At 46.9% G+C, this 15,677-nt stretch overlaps 1 protein-coding gene across 4 annotated transcripts in view; it reads left to right on the forward strand.

Annotated features, from left to right (window-relative positions):
• The window catches only part of ST7 (suppression of tumorigenicity 7), a 134,108-nt gene that overhangs the window by 37,132 nt on the left and 81,299 nt on the right, over positions 1–15,677 (forward strand). Inside the window, exon 1 of one of the 4 annotated variants that reach the window (XM_052668456.1) lies at positions 2,442–2,786. The exons of the other annotated variants lie outside the window; for them this stretch is intronic. Within the exon in view, the coding sequence (XP_052524416.1) occupies positions 2,765–2,786 (22 nt within the window). The 5' untranslated portion in view covers positions 2,442–2,764. Of the gene's footprint in view, positions 1–2,441; positions 2,787–15,677 lie in introns of those variants that run through there. 4 annotated transcript variants of the gene reach the window in all.

Raw genomic sequence — 15,677 nt, forward strand, 5'->3', positions numbered from 1 at the left:
CAGGTCTGTCAAGCATTGCTTCCTCCACAATGTGAAGCACTGACCTAGCAAAAGTGATGCTAGTGAACCGGAGTATGATGAATATCTTACCCAGGTGCTGTCGGGGTGGTTTGGGCCTTTCAGCCACGTATGCAGTGAGAACCTGGCAGTGGGCCTGGCTCCCTGACACCTGCATGGCTGTCACTGGCCAGCCCTTAGGTTTTGCACCTTCTTTGGACACAATGCTGTGGGAAGGTCAGATTTGCTCATCAGAACTAAGTTATCCATAAGCCATTGTACATTAACACTAGGGGTTTTCTTCCAGTGTTTGGTGTTTAAAGACGCTGGGAGCCTTAGGCATGGCATGTAATAGACATGTTGACTTTGTGAGCTTACCTTGGTTACTTGAAAGCTGAGCCAGAAGGCTTGCTTCCTCCACACACCACAGCTTTTTGTCAAGCTGTTGCAGTTAAAGGAGGTGTTACTGGCCCTAAGCAGTCAAAATAACTGCTTCAGTTCTGAGAATAGCCAAACTATGGTCCTGTGCCACGGATAGCTTTGTGAGCAGGAATAATTTGGACATGCCTTAATGGTGCTGAGCACCCACACTATGTCTGGAAATGTTAATTGCGATTCAGCAGCCAGGTCATTACTTCAAGTGCCAGGTCATTACTTCAGGTGTTTAAGAACAGATTGAAGACATCTGGTTAGTCATTGCCTGAGGGTTGATCTGAGTCACCATGCTCAGGTGTCCATCTGTCAGTGGGGAGATGGAGAGTTGCCCGTTGCACAGAGTGTTATGAGATGATGTCTCACCCCAGGGTATAGCCTCTCCCATCGCTCTGTTCCAGTTAAATGCTTCCAGAAGCCTGGTAGGACTAAGTGTTCTTGGGGTGTGTGCTCAAACACACACAGGGTGTTTGAGGAGCTGAGTGGAGAAACAGCCAAGGAGCTGTCTGTGCCAGCAGAGGTAACCATGAGAAGAGCTCAGAGCACCTTGCCCCCGACCCTTTGTACAAATACAGCAAGGAGATGGGGCTTGGTAGAGCTTCTTGTTCTCCTTCCTTGCTCCGCTCATGGCCCAGGGCTGTAGGGAGGAGCACACAGCCGTTACTGGGCACTGGGCCCACGCTGCCCTTCCTTGAGAGCAGAGAGGTGCCAGTGAGCTCTAGTGGTTCTGACCTGTGCATTGTTTTCCAGTGTGCTCTTAGGGCAGCAGTGTCTGCCGATGACTAGCAGTTCCCTGGTGACTTGAATGTGTTGAGATGTTCCAATGGAAGGTGCCTCCAGGGTTAGCTGTTACCCATTCTCCCTGCCTGCTTACCACAGTGACATGGTGCATTCTGCAAAGAGCACAAAAACCCCTGGCAAACAGAGTGGTGGGAGCATTTGGTAACGAGTAAACTGCAAAAGATCAGAAACAGGGGTAGCCTTTCTTTAAGTGCCTTGCTTAATGGACTTGCATCTATTTCCTATTTCATGTTGGCCACTGCAGCTCTTTTCTGTCTTTGCCGTGGTTATAGCTGCATGTACTTGCTCAGTGAGACTCATTAAGAACTCCTCATTGTGCCCCATCTGGACTCCCGTGCTGAGAGACGACCCCTGGTATCTGCAAGCTTCTGCACATCAGCTTACTGCTTTGCTGCTCCTGCCAGTGCAAGGCATGGAGGTGCCTTTTGTCTGCAGTGGGATTGGAAGGAGTCAGCTGAAGCCTTTGTTTCTACAGTTTAACATTTTGAAATTACCAATATTCAAAAAATATACCAAAAAAGGACACTTGCAGAGGCTAAGAAACACAAAATCTGGATGGCTTAAAGGAATAAAGAAAGAAGCAAAATAGTTCTTTGGTTGCTAGGATGCTTTTTTATCACTGATAGCAGTGTGATTTGGGGTTTTTTCTTCTTTTAATGTAATTTATTCACTATGGTTAGAGCACTGCTACACTGTGTTTTGACAATAGGTTTAAGTAAATGAGATAGCTGGCTAGTGCCACGTGAAGAGGGTTTTTGAAGTGCAGATTGGCTCAGGGTTTTCATTTCTCTTTGAAGGAAAGATAATGAAGAGCATTAGCAATGGCAATTTGTGATTATTGTGTATTGAAAATGCCATAAATGGCATTTACTTGGACATTTGTCCCCGGTATTAACTCTGCACGATGTGTTTGCAAAGAAGCACTTTGCATCTCATGCAGCTGAGCAGAGAAGTGTGAATTGATAGCAGATATTTCAGTTAGAGTTAAAGGCGCAGGTCGGGGGGTTGATCATCGGGGAAGCAGATAGGCGTCTGCTTCTTTGTCTTTTGTATTTGGTGACAAAGGAATCCCCATCTGAATTGCTGCGCTCCATCCGAGCCCCCTCCGAGCCTCTGGTTAGCAGCAGTCAGTCTTTGCAGTGTCCTGACGTCATCCAGTGCATGCATGAGCTATGCTATTGTCTTACCGAGCGCAGGGCTGGGGATTGCAGTATCTGGTGTCTGCTACCTATCTCTGCCCGCCGCTCTCGCGGGAGCGACGCCGGCCTTCCCTTATCTCTTGGATTTAACACAGAGGCTCCTGCCTTCGGCTGCCCGAAGAAGGACCTTCGCTCTGGGGGCACGTAGAGCTATCTGCAGCGTGGAGCAGAGGAGGAGAGAGGAGAGGAGGGTCTGGCAGCTTGGATAGCTCGGACTGCATTGTCTGCCTTCATGACCCCTGCTGTGTAGCGGTCTCATCCCTGCTCTCATACACTCCCTCTGTCTTCCACTCTTTCTTCTCTCCTTTTTAAAATAGCAGCATCTGGGGCCAGCCATGTTTGGCACTGAATCGTCATGTAAGTAAACGCATCCTGCTTGCATCCTCTTTCTGTTTGCTCAGGGCCGGTGGTATTGTTTGCTGTGCGCCGCGGTGCCAGCCTGCTTACAAAGGGACGGGGGATGCAGGAGGGTGGCATCCCCTCCGTGTGGCTGCATCCCGGCTGCGGGCTGCCAGAGCACCGAGGGGGAAAGGCAGCCTCCTTGAAAGTGCTAATTGATAAGCTCGTCCTAATTGATAAGCTCATCTGATGGTCCTTGGTTGTGAGTGCCCCAGTGAACGCGCTGCACGGATGGTACATTGAGGGGCTGAGATTGCAGCAGCGTGAGATGGGCTGAAGATGGGAGGGATGGCTTAATCTGACAGAAAAGATGGTCTCGTTGGCTTTGGTTCTGTTTCTGGGAGCAGGGAGGCTGTCTTGGGATCCTTCCTGTGTCTGGAGAATCCAGAATTAAATCAGTTGAGTGGAATGCTAAATACTAGAAGTGGTTCTAAATGTCTAAATGGGTGAAAAATCCAAAAGAATGGCATCACTTATTTGTTTTTTTGTTGTTTTTTTTTCCTGATCTCTGTGCTGGAAAATCATAGCTGAGCTTGCCATGTATCAGCAACACAGACACATGCCTTGGAAAACAAGGAGCTTTTCTTCAGTGGGAGCAGTCAGCTCCCTGCAAAGCTGGCCGTGGATGCAGCCCAGGGTTTGGGTGGAAGTGGTGCTGGTGCAGCAGTGGGGGGGACCTGTCTTATCTGTGATTATCCGCAGGCTGAAAAATGCGGCACTGTACTTCATGCCCAAATAACACTGTGCATTGCAAACCGACCCTGGCACGAAGCAGAACATCTCCCTGCAGGCGGTGGTGCTGCATCCCCACACCGCTGGGCTGGGGCTGCTCTGCAGCTCAGCTGCTGCCAGGCAGCCGTGAGAGCGTGGGGAGCCCTGGGGACCCACTCCTGGTGTGAGGCTGGGCTGGGGATGGGCGGCTGCTCCCTCTGCCGTGCTGAGCCCGGCCACGGTCGGGCAGAAAAACCTGTGCCTAGTTCCTGTCTGCTTTAGAATGGTTTTTCCTGGGTTGCACTAAACATGCTTGAAGCTCTTGGTAGATGGAGCGCGAGCAGAAATGCCCACTGCTGTGGCTGCGCCTGTTGATGTTGTGGCCGTATTGATAGAACACAGGCTGTGTGTATGGGGAGGTGTGTGCCTGTGCACACTGCGTATGAGTGTGCGGTGAAGTACAGCCAGTCCTGCACCTGCCCTCCTGCAGGCAGCACATGCTGCAAACTTGAGAAGTCAAGAGTACTGGGTGTTCATTTCCATGCTGCTCTTGTTTTATGACGTGCACCATTAAATGGTTTGCCTGACACATCTGGATGCAGCCACCGGCGTGCTAACTGCCTGTTTCCATGGCTCCCATGTATATAGATTTAGGTGATGGGAGCTTGTACAGTCACTGTCAGCTTCCTGGGGGTGGTCCATCAGTGTTCATTCACCTCAGGTACAGTGCAGTGCAAGCAGTTGCGGAAGATCTGACCCAGGCTGTGCTCTGCCCTTGTCCAAATGTACCTCTGTGCTCAGTTGGGGCACAGAGCCGGGACCTGGCACCAGAGGGGCTCTGTGCTACTGTTAGTGCCCTGACCACTGCTGCTTGGTCCAGGAACCGGTGGGTTCAGAGAAAGGAAATTGAATGGTAATTCTTCTGATCAAAGTGGGGTCAAACTGAAGGTTTTTTAGCCTCCCCTCTGCTCCTGCCTTCATGTTCCTGTTGCCGGATGATCTGTGCAGCCATGTGGTTCTTAATATTTCAGTCCTGCCAGAATGGTGCTGGGTCCACCAGGCAGACTTTCACGGTGCTAAAATGAATTCATAAAATTCAGCTTTCTCTGTTCCTTTAAAATCCTACAGGAGCTGTTTCCACAGCTGTTCAAAGAGCATAAAACGAGCAGATTGCAGTTTGTTCATCCTGCTCGCTTACATATAGTATTTAGGAATTGATTAGGAATTCTGTCTCTCAGTGACACAGATACTTCAAATGTCAAACACTCCACAGTTCTGCTTTTGCTTTTTCCTTCTGACAGCACGAGAAGGGCAGTATGAAAGCGCCGCCGTGCTTATCACTGCCTGTGTGCTGGGAAAGACAAACATGGGGCCCGGTGGTGTGGCGGGGAGCTGGGATGCACTGTGCTAGCAGATGCCAGCCCTGCGGCACGCTGCGAGCTGGGAAAGGGCAACGCAGAGCTGTCTGCAGGGAGCTGGGCTGCAGCGCGGCAGCTCCCGTGCGGCCATGCTCAGTGCTTTCCCTCAGTCACGTGCCCTCTTTGTCATCCCCACGGGGAACACGTGTGCTGGAAATCGTTCATCCTTGGTGCTTTTGTCCTGACCTCTTCCATGCAGCACGGTGTCAGGCACAGCAGCTGGGAGAGGCTGGGGTGATGTGGCTCAGCTGGAGCTCTCGGTGCGATGTAAAGGAATGGGGCAGGCTGTGGTTCGGAGCTCATACAGCTTACGAAGAGGGAGGCTGGTGTGTGGGGCTGCTGTCCTTGGGGAAATGGGCAGCTGAAGGCTGGAGTGGACATACTGGAAAGAATCCATGGAATGGCCACTAAGATGAGGAAGGGACTTGGAGCATCTCCAGTGATGAAGCTGAGAGAGCTGGTTCTGTGCGAGCCAGACTCTTGTCAGTGATGCCCCGTGCCAGGGCAGGAGGCAGCAGGCACAGCCTGGTTCCCTCTGAACACCTGGAAGAAGCACTTTGGTGTGGTGCTGCAGGTGGTGGAGCACTGGCACAGGTTGCCCAGAGGCTGTGCAATCTCCTTGGAGATGTTTAAAGCCTCCCAGTCATGGTTCTGGGCAACCTGGGCGTCCCTGTTGGAGCAGGTGTTGGGCCACAGGTCCCTACCAACCTCAGCCATTCTGTGTGGAAAGGGATGCCCTGCCCGCTTACAATCTTTGCTGCTCTGTGTTATTCTGCTTCAGTGCTATTGTTCCTGGGCTATTTTTTTTTTCCAAACTCCCAGCCAGAATGCATTAAATGGAAAAGGTTGCACCAAGATAATTGATTTTATAGCATAAGGAGAGTCTTGTAAAACTGCATAAGAGCAGCAGTTAGGAATGGAGAAGTGAGAAACCGTAGTGCTAGTTATTGAGAACAATTTCTTCTACCTTAAAAGAGGCACTCTGTGAAGTGGATGCCCAAGTACTAGAACGAAGCTGAAGTCTTCAGTTCATTAGTGATAGAGTGCCTGGGACCCTACTCCAAAGCTGTACAGTGTGATGGGCGTGGGTGCTGCAGTCCTGGGCCAGAGTACCTGCCTCCTTTCACCATCCCAATCCTCAGGAGAACCAGCCAGAATCAACCACTGCTTCAGCTAGTCAGCTGTGAGGCTGTGACCATGTTAGCTCCTCAGGCTGCTTTGTTGGGAGGTCAGATGTGCAGTGGTCCAAAGGAAGGTGGGACCATGGAGCTGTTGAAACTGCTGGAGCAGTGGCCCTGGGGAGGGTGGGCTCCACCAAACCAGCAGGTCACCAAAAGGCTCTGTTTTTAAACACAGATAGCCCATTGCCATCCTGAATTGCCAACAACACAGCAGTAAGTTCACAGGGATGTTGCACTGGTTTCTTAGGCAATTTTATGTAGAAGAGAGGCTACAGAAATTTATCAATTCAAACAAAAAGATTTGATTGTTGAGATTCTGGCTGCTCCCCAGCCAGGGGAGTTTGTCTTGATCTCCCATCAGTCAGGGCTGTGGAAACACTGCAGAATCAGGTCAAAGAGAATGGCTTAGCTACAGCAGCTTCAAATACCAGAGTAAACCTGGATTATGAAAGGGATTGAGATTGTAAAAGTTGTAATAAACTTGACAAATTCGACAGTGAGAGTTCAAGATATTTGGAGGGAAACGCAGTCTCCCCTTGTGCTTTACAAGAGATTTTAAATACTCAGTGAATTGTCACTATTTTCTTTTAATAAAGGCTTTTTAAAAAATAATGGTCCTGAGATAAGAGAAGGTCTGTAGTTTATGTAAACTCCATTGCTGTGTTACTTCAATAGCTGCCCAAGGTGCTGTCTCGAAGCACTTGGCTGTGTGTTCGCTCAGGAGGGCTGGAAGCTCAGTTCAGCTTTCTCCTCCAACAGTGCCAGTGCGAATTCACTGTGTTGAGCTGTTTCCAAGCATGCAGCTGGTTGAGAAGTTTAAGTGTGAGTTGCTGGGGTGAATGGACACATGTTGGAGGCTAGATTTGACACACTCATTTGACAATCTGAGACCTTCTGGTTCTTGTAGCCTTGAATCAGCTTTTGTGTCAAAACTCATCAGTTTTGAGTTCGCTAATATCTGATAGAAGGTTCTGAGTGTGATTCTAACCTGTGCTGCAGTTGTGTCCATAGGTGAGTTTCTGGAACTGCTAGGAGATCTGAAAGTGCAGGCAGTGAATGGAGTACCATCTCTCTTCCCCCATATTGTCTCATTACAGTTGATCCTTGCTGTAGCTAAAATCCTAAGCTATGGTCAGCAGAGAGGCCCATGACTGGCTAAAAGTGATAAGAGTTCTTTTAGATTAAATATAGAAATCACAGAATAATTTTTGTTGGAGGGACCAGCACCTCCTTCCGAGCAGGACTGATCTCCAGGTTACACCCATCTCCATGGATTTATTATATAGATATTATACCATCTCAATCCATCTGCACGTTTGCAAAATGATGGGAGATCAAAATGAGCTTCAGCTGTGACCAGTTTGATTTACAGAACCAGAAATAAGGATAAATCTTTAAGCCCAAGGACAGTTGAAAGGCTATTGGAGTCCCTTTGGACCACGTGACCCAGATAGGAAGTGCAGTATGTGCAGTGGGGACTACTATGAGCCAGGGTAGAAGCACTGGGGTTTGAGGTGATTTTGGGGATAACTAATGTCAGTGCCACTCTAAAAACTTATTTGCAGAACAGTCTAAGCCTTTTGTTTCCATCTGAGCTAGAATCGCCTGCTGATCTCTGAAGCACCAGGGAAGGTCTATGAAGTGCAATGACAAAAAGAGCACTGTAAATTCGTGGAGATGGAGTATTCCAAGTTTCAGGATCAACATATATATTTCCTGCTTGTTAAAACACTGCTAAAACACCAGTATTTAGACCCTTGCATATGAAGGTAGCTATCTACAGCAAGGACTGAAAGAGGCTTAGAAATGCCATTGTGTTCACTGTTATAAAGGATAGGACATCTGTAATAGGGAATAAAGATGTAAAACTACAGAGAAAAACATCCAGAAAACATCCAGTGTAGCTCAGTGGAAAATTGGCTGGCTGTGTTATGTTTGGCCAACGAGAAGCCTATGCTAAGAGATCAAATTATAATGCTCAGAAACCAGGATTCTGCGTGGACCTACATTCTGCCTAGGCCAAGAAATTTGCCACTGCTTTCAGCATTGTATGGAAACTACTTTAGGAGTTCCTAAAGCTGTTTGTGGATTTCATTTTGAATTGGCATCTTGAGTTAAAACGAGTATTTCAAACAGTACATGGAAATCAGAAGGGAAATTCTTGTGAGACTCTTGGGCAGTGATGCAAAATTAAAGTCTCTTGTGTATGACTTCCTTCAAGAAATACGGTGGCTGAGAAGGTCTTCCCTCGGTGCAGAGAAATGAAGGATGTGGAAGTGGCCCTCAGACAGGCAGTGGTTGAGCCAGAAGCAGGAGCTCAGAATGAAAATGTACAAAACTGGCAAGCTTTTATGAGAAATATGTAGCTGTAGTGGGGACTTTCCACATCTGTATAGTTCTTAAATAGCTTTTCTAAAGAATTGACCAGGCAGGGAAGGGATGATGGTGATGTGAATGAGCTCTGAAAGAATGTAATTTGTACTCAGCCTAAGATGCTCTGGGAGGTTTTGAAGATGACAATATAAATATTGTCCATCTCCTTTTGCCTCTCATCTTTAGCATGCTACTCATTAGCCCAATGATTTTGCACATACAGTGAGAATGCGATTTCATGTCTGTCATTACACCAGCAAATGCTGGCTTCCATGTTGCTGCTAGAACTGAATCTTGGAAAGCTGCTGTGAGTGTGCCTTTCCTGCTGCACTCACCTGACTGTGGAAGAACCCATCTTGTGGTGCATCAAGGAATTTTAAGAGGTTGTGTTCTTGATGAGTTGTACTTATGAAAGTGCAGCAAAAAGAAAATGTACTCACTCGCATCCTTTAAAGCTCCTGGATGATGGTAGTAGGAAAAGGAGATTGCATATTTTTTGCGATGTATGTTCTCTGCATTTTAAAAAATAGCAAGGGACCTTATTTTGAGATCGTAACTGGAAAGTGAATTATGACACGTACATTGCAGCTCTGTGGAGCGCAGAAAGTGGCAGCTGACTCCACCTGTAAGAGCACTGCTGCAAGATCAGGGAAAACTACCATAAGCAGACAGCAGCATCCCAAGCAGAACCTGAAGTGTATGAGTCACTGGTCATAAATTAAAATACAAGTCAGTGTTATTGTTAGCAATACTGAAACATGCTAAAAAGGTGTATTTATCATTCACAAGAGCTGAATGTGGAAGCTGATGTCCTCACTAACCTTTTCTCCTGGCCGCTGCCTTCATTGAGGGCTCTAGCAAGGCATCCCAGACTTCTCAGTGGTAGCAAACCATGCTGCTGTGTTTGCGTAGATGCAATAACCCAACTCAAATTATCCATCTGCTGATAAAATGCTTTCATGCTTTGATTTAAATAATCAGAGGGAATACATTACATCACAAATGCAGAATTATCTGGTAAAGAAACTTGTGTGAAGATCCTATACAGTGCTTTGTCATCTAGAAAGAAACCGAACATTTCATCTAAAATGGCCTGGAAATTTCATAGGCAGCTGCTGGAGGGCAAGGTCTGTGAGAGGGTTAACTAAGCTGGGGGAAGTGTTCCTGTAGCTCAACAGCATGTATCAGCCTGGTTATTCTCTGCTTGCGTGGTCCACAGTGATAACTGCAGATAAGCTGTTATTATTATGAACAGAGCGTGATAATCAGTCTGCCTCTGCAGATGGATGGAAAAAAGCTCCAAGTGGTGGAAATAAGCAGCCAGATAAAAAGCAGCAAGATCTGAGCTGCAGGGCTCTCATTCAGGAGTGGAAGTTCCCTCAGGAAACCTCCCATGCACTGAGAGACTTCATGCATTCAGATTATATGAGGGAAATAGGGGAATATAGTGTCCTTTTTAACAGAGCAGAAATGTGGTTTCTGTGACCGTAAAACTGGGAGCGTACTCCTGACTTACCAGTGAGTTCATTCTGAGGCCTCGGGCCTCAGCTAGAATGTAATGACAGTACAAGGAGACAGCACCAGGATGAAGGAATCCTCAAGCGTGTAAGATTAGACATAGGTGTGAAGGGATAGGATAGCATGCATCCTCAGCAAATTTGATGATAGTACAAGGCTGGGAGGAGTGGCTGCCATGCCAGAAGGCTGTGCTGCCACTCAGTGAGACCTGGAGAGGCTGGGAAATTGGGCAGAGAGAAAAATGATGAGGTTCAACAAGGGCGAGTGCAGAGTTCTACACCAGAGGACACATAACCACGTGCAGCAGTACAGTTTTAGGAGATGAAAGGAGCTGCTACTGAATGGGAACACTACAGAGAAGGATCTGGATGTCCTGATGGATGACAGGTTGGCCGTGAGCCAGCAGTGTGCCCTTGTGCTGTGTGCATTGAAAAGAGCACGGTTAGCAGGTTGAGAGAGGTGATCCTTCCCCTCTGCCATGCTGTGATGGGGCCACATCTGGAGTACTGTGCCCAGTTCTGGGCTCCCCAGTTCATGAAAGACAGGGAACTAGAATCCAGCAGAGGGCCACAAAGATGATAAGGGGCCTGGAGAACCTCCCTTATGAGGAAAGGATGAGAGACCTGGGACTGTCCAGCTTGGAGAATACTGAGGGGAACTCAAACATATCTGAAGGGCAGGAATCAAGTAGATGGGGTCAGGCTCTTTTTAGTGATGCATAGTGACAGCACAAGGGGCAACAGATGCAAACTGGAACACGGGAGTTCCATCTGAACATGAGAAAGAACTCTTTTACTGTGTGGGTGACAGAGCACTGGCACAGGCTGCCCAGAAGAGAAGCTCTAGAGTCTCTTTCTCTGAAGATATTCAGAATCCACCTGGATGCTTTTCTGTGTACTCTGCTGTAGGGAACCTGCTGTAGCAGGGATTTGGACTAGGTAATCTCAGGAGGTCCCTTCCAACCCACATAATTCTGTGATTCTGTAGTATCATCTTTAATATCATTTGCCATGCTGTAGTGGGATTACTGCATGTTGCCCTGCATGTGGGGGTGCAGTAGCTGCAATGATCAAGAGATTTAATTACCTGCCCAGAAGCTATCTCAGTGGCTATACATATTTATATACTGTATTATGTTGTACATACGTATTTTTACATATTACTAAGCTAGGATATACCTGCATGCCACAGAAGGTGTTCTTGCTGTGGGCATTGTGAATCACAGCCTGCAGTGACCCGTTCTGATGCAAACAGACATCAGGTTGGTTGTTTTGGGGCATTGCATTTATGCTAATGACTTACAGTCTCTGTGGGTCTTGGCTGCATTTCAGCGATGAATGAAGCTGTAGATTCAAAATCAGTGCCCTGTGCTGCAGGAGTTTTGAGCTACGTGTCTGGCGTTTAGCTGTGCTTTGTCTTGTTTGTCTCTAGCAGTGTTCAGTTAATTCTTGCATAAAATAAAGTGCATATAAATAGTCACACAGAACTATGCAAAAGGGCAATAAGAAAAGGCACATGTTGGGGCTTGCCATCCTCAATAGTATTCCCTTAAACATCCACACTTCCCTGGGGTAACACAGCGATGTGCATCTGTAATCCAGGCTGTCAGTGCAGTCACTGTCCTTGCACAGCGAGGTACGGCTTGCAGCAGCTCATGTCTGCAGTCTAACAGTAAATGCACGTTCTCAGTTATTTCAGAAAAATATTATTTCAGAAATCTGCATTTTCAGCTGTTCTCCTGTTCACTGACAAGTTGTACTGTAATTCTGATTTGATTTGTACTAGAAGGAAAGACGTGGCTTTTTCACAGAATGACTTGAGTTCAAAGGGACCTTAAAGACCACCCAGCCCCAGCCCCATGCCATGAGCAGCACTGCCACTCACCAGCTCAGGCTGCCCAGGGCTCCATCCAACCTGGCCTTGAGTGCCTCCAGGGATGGGGCATCCACAGCTTCCATGGGCAGCTGTGCCACTGCCTCACCGCCCTCTGAGTAAAGAATTTCCTCCTAATACCTAATCTAAATCTCCTCTCTTTTAATTTAAAACCACTCCCCTCGTCCTGTCATTGTCTGCCCATGTCAGTCTCACTCACTGTTCATAAGCCCCCTTGAGGTACTGGAAGGCCGCAGTGAGGTCTCCCTGGAGCCTTGTCTGCTCCAAGCTGTACAACTCAGCTGCTTCAGCTTTTCTTCACATGTCACTGAACACTCTAACTGTGGGCAGAGGTGTTCAGAAAGTTTTTATATATATATATATTTCATATATATGCGTATATATGTATTACTTTGTAAGCTGTTGTGAGTAAAAATTGTAGCTGCCTTCTTTGTAAATCAAGCATTGTAAAACAGGCTGTGACCAAAGCTAAGAAGACAGCTTTTTCCTAAGTGAAGGAGGAGTCTGAAGCTATCTCTCTGTATAGCCTATGTTGCTGCCATGAAGCTGTACTCTCACTTCTTCCCTCCAGGAACTGGAAATTCAGTACCCTGGTACCATATCTAGTTTTCCAGCATTAGATTTGCTTTCGTTCTTTTGCAAGGAGATTGGAGCTATGAGCAAAAGTAGAGTTAGCTTCCTTTTTCTTTACAAAGTCACTTTTTCCAGGGGCCTCATACCTGAGCCCAAGGGAACTGAACTTTTATCTGATTGCCCCTCTTTAATTGATTTCACATCGGTTATTGCTGGTCTGATGTCCAAAACTAAGCCAACAACAGCAGTTGGCATATGGTAGGAGTCACTGCAGCCAAGTCTCAGCATTGTCCATTTGCAGCTGTTCCCCTTCTCTTTGGGAACCCATGTCAATTTGGTACGGAGCAGTGAAAGACTTATCCCAAATAGATGTCAAAACCTTTTATTCGGGGCTCCGTGTCCCTGTGTACAGCAATTAAACGTTCCTTGTACGCCTCCAGGGATGGCGACTCAGCCACCTCCCTCAGGCTTCTTAACGTGCGTGAGAATGAACTTTGATAAGGGGTTTGAAGTTCACCTCTGCCGAAGAGGAGCTGCAGTTTCCAAACATAACAAAGGAGTGACTTTGTTTTCTTTGATGTTGTTGTCCTGCTATCAGCCCTTTGGTGATGTTTCTGCAAAGCCAGTGTTACATTTTTGGAAGACACCAAGAAAATGGCTACTGGCTTTTAATTGCCCTGCCAATAAATTTGGCCATGCTTCTCTAGAATGCTGCCTTGTAGGGAGGCCTGGGTATGTTTTATTGATCCACAGTGGCTGAGCATTAGCAATGAGAGCATGAGGTGGGCAAAGCCTTCTTAAATTTATGACGTCATTATCTGCAATAGTTCAGCGTTTAAGCCATTGCCTGTGGTGGTATAAAAGCTTGTCTTTACACCATGTGCCCTGCTAGCTATATTCTAGTTTGGATCTAGCAATTAAACTTCAGCTGGTTTGGAGATTTTTACAAAAACAGAAATAGAATATGGTGTGTACTGTGTGAATTGTTGCAAAATCGGGTTTTGGCTAGATGGTTCATCTGTGGAGGTTGAAATAAACTGAAGAACAGTTGGAAACTTAAAGGAGGAGGCTGGGTCAACTTATTTCTTGAGCAGCTAAATCTGGGAAGTGTGATGAGCTAAAGGAGAGAAGGAAGTCTTATAACATGGAAGACCCTGGAATTTTCAAATTATGTGTGATTTTTTTTATATGTAAGTATATAAATGTCCAAGTGTATCATCCAAGTGGAGGTGAGTGGCGAGTGGTGTTCCTCAAGGGTCAGTGCTGAGGCTGGTGCTGTTTAACATCTTTGTAGATGACATGGACAGTGGGATTGAGTGCACTCTCAGCACGTACCAAGCTGAGAGGTGCAGTTCACACGCTAGAGGGAAGTGATGTTGTCCAGAGAGACCTGGACAGCCGTGAGAGGTGGGCCTTTATCAGCTCCATGAAGTCCAAGTGCAAGGTTTTGCACCTGTGTCAGTGAAATCCCAAGCACAGATACAGGTTGAGCAGAGAATGGCTTGAGAGCAGCCCTGAGGAGTAGGCTTGAAAGTATTGGTTGATTAAAGACTCAACATGAGCCAGCAGTGTGTGCTTCAGCCAGCAGTGTGTGCAGAAGGGCCAACTGTATCCTGAGTTGCATCAAGAGAAGTGTGACCAGCAGGAAGAGGGAGGAGATTCTGCCCCTCTACTCTGCTCTTGTGAGACCCCATCTGGAGCACTGCATCCTGGCCTTCAGCCCCAAACACTAGAAGGACGTGGAGCTGTTGGAGAGGAGCCAGAGAAGGGCCTCGAGGATTATCAGAGGGCTGGAGCATCTCCTCTATGGAGTCAGGCTGAGGGAGCTGGGGCTCTTCAGCCTGGAGAAGAGAAAGCTCCGGGGGAGCCTTATAGTGGCCTGCCAGTAAAGCTGGGGAAAGCTAGGGAGGGATTTGTTGTAAGGGCATGTAGTGACAGGATGAGGGGAAATGGTTTTAAACTGGAAGAGGACAAAATTAGGCTAGATATTAGGACGAAATTCTTTACTGCGACAGTGGTGAGACGCTGGAACACATCCAAAGAGGTTGTGAATGCTCCCTCTCTGGAAACATTCAAGGCCAGGCTGGATGGAGCTTTCAGGAACCTGGTCTAGTGGGAGGTATCCCTGCCTATAGCAGGGGAGTTGGAACTAGACAGTCTTAAAGGCCCCTTCCAAACCAAATCATTCTGTGATTTTATGATATGAAGAGAAGCAGTAGCAGAGATGGATATGAATAGGTTAGATGGAGTCCTCCTCACTGTTTGTTAATTTCCATAAAGAAATCAGAAGAAATCTCTGAATTGTAAAACTGAAAAAGAGAATCTGGAAATGCTACTGAAGTGATTTTAGTTAAATGAGGCAATTTTAGAAATTGCAATCAAGACATTGGTATCCTTTTACTCTAATATCCAGAAGAGAAGATGATCTTAGTTTTGCTGTAGTACATGTTGTTATCCTGCTGTGGGAACAAGAGTTAATCATGTCCATGAAGCCAGTGCCCCTGCTCCTGCTTGAGCTGGGAAAATCAGGCAGTGTCTCTTGAATTGGGGTGAAGAATCAGCGATACTAACGACTATCCAGTGTGCAGGGGGTTGTCACAAATCTTATTTATTTCCAGATCTTTTCAGAGCCTGGCATGTAGGCAGGCTCCTTTTTCCTTCACTCACTTCATGATGGCTGCTTTTGTTGTTTTCTCTAGGTCTGTCAATCCTGACTGTGCTCTATTTTACTGAAAGCGCCAATTAGAAAGCCGAGCATTTGCTCTTCCTCCCAGATGGCTCCCTCTGCAATACTGTGCTGCAACAAAGCGGGCACAAGCCCCATCTGTAATCTTGTGCACAGAGCAGTGCAGCCTGCCGTTTTAAAATGAATTGATAGAGGGATGCAGCAAACGGTGTAGTTAGCAGGAAGGAGCTGAACTGTGATGGAATAGCAATAGGGGAAAGGAGAAACTGCCTGCTGCTGCTTTGCATTAGCCTGACTTGCTCCTAATCCTGATAGCCATCCAGTATTGATACTAGCAGTAAAACTGAGTACCAGTCCCTATGTGCTGCTGTGTTATTTTCAGCTCCTGTCAATATGAGGCATTTCTATTTAATTTGCATCCTTTTTCCCCCTTCTCATTCTCTAATGAACAAGTGAGTACAGCAAATCCATTTATGTACTTGTTAGCAATGCCTCC

The sequence above is a fragment of the Tympanuchus pallidicinctus genome, unplaced genomic scaffold (genome assembly GCF_026119805.1).
Source record: "Tympanuchus pallidicinctus isolate F22 unplaced genomic scaffold, pur_lepc_1.0 scaffold8, whole genome shotgun sequence".
Lineage (NCBI taxonomy): Eukaryota > Metazoa > Chordata > Aves > Galliformes > Phasianidae > Tympanuchus > Tympanuchus pallidicinctus.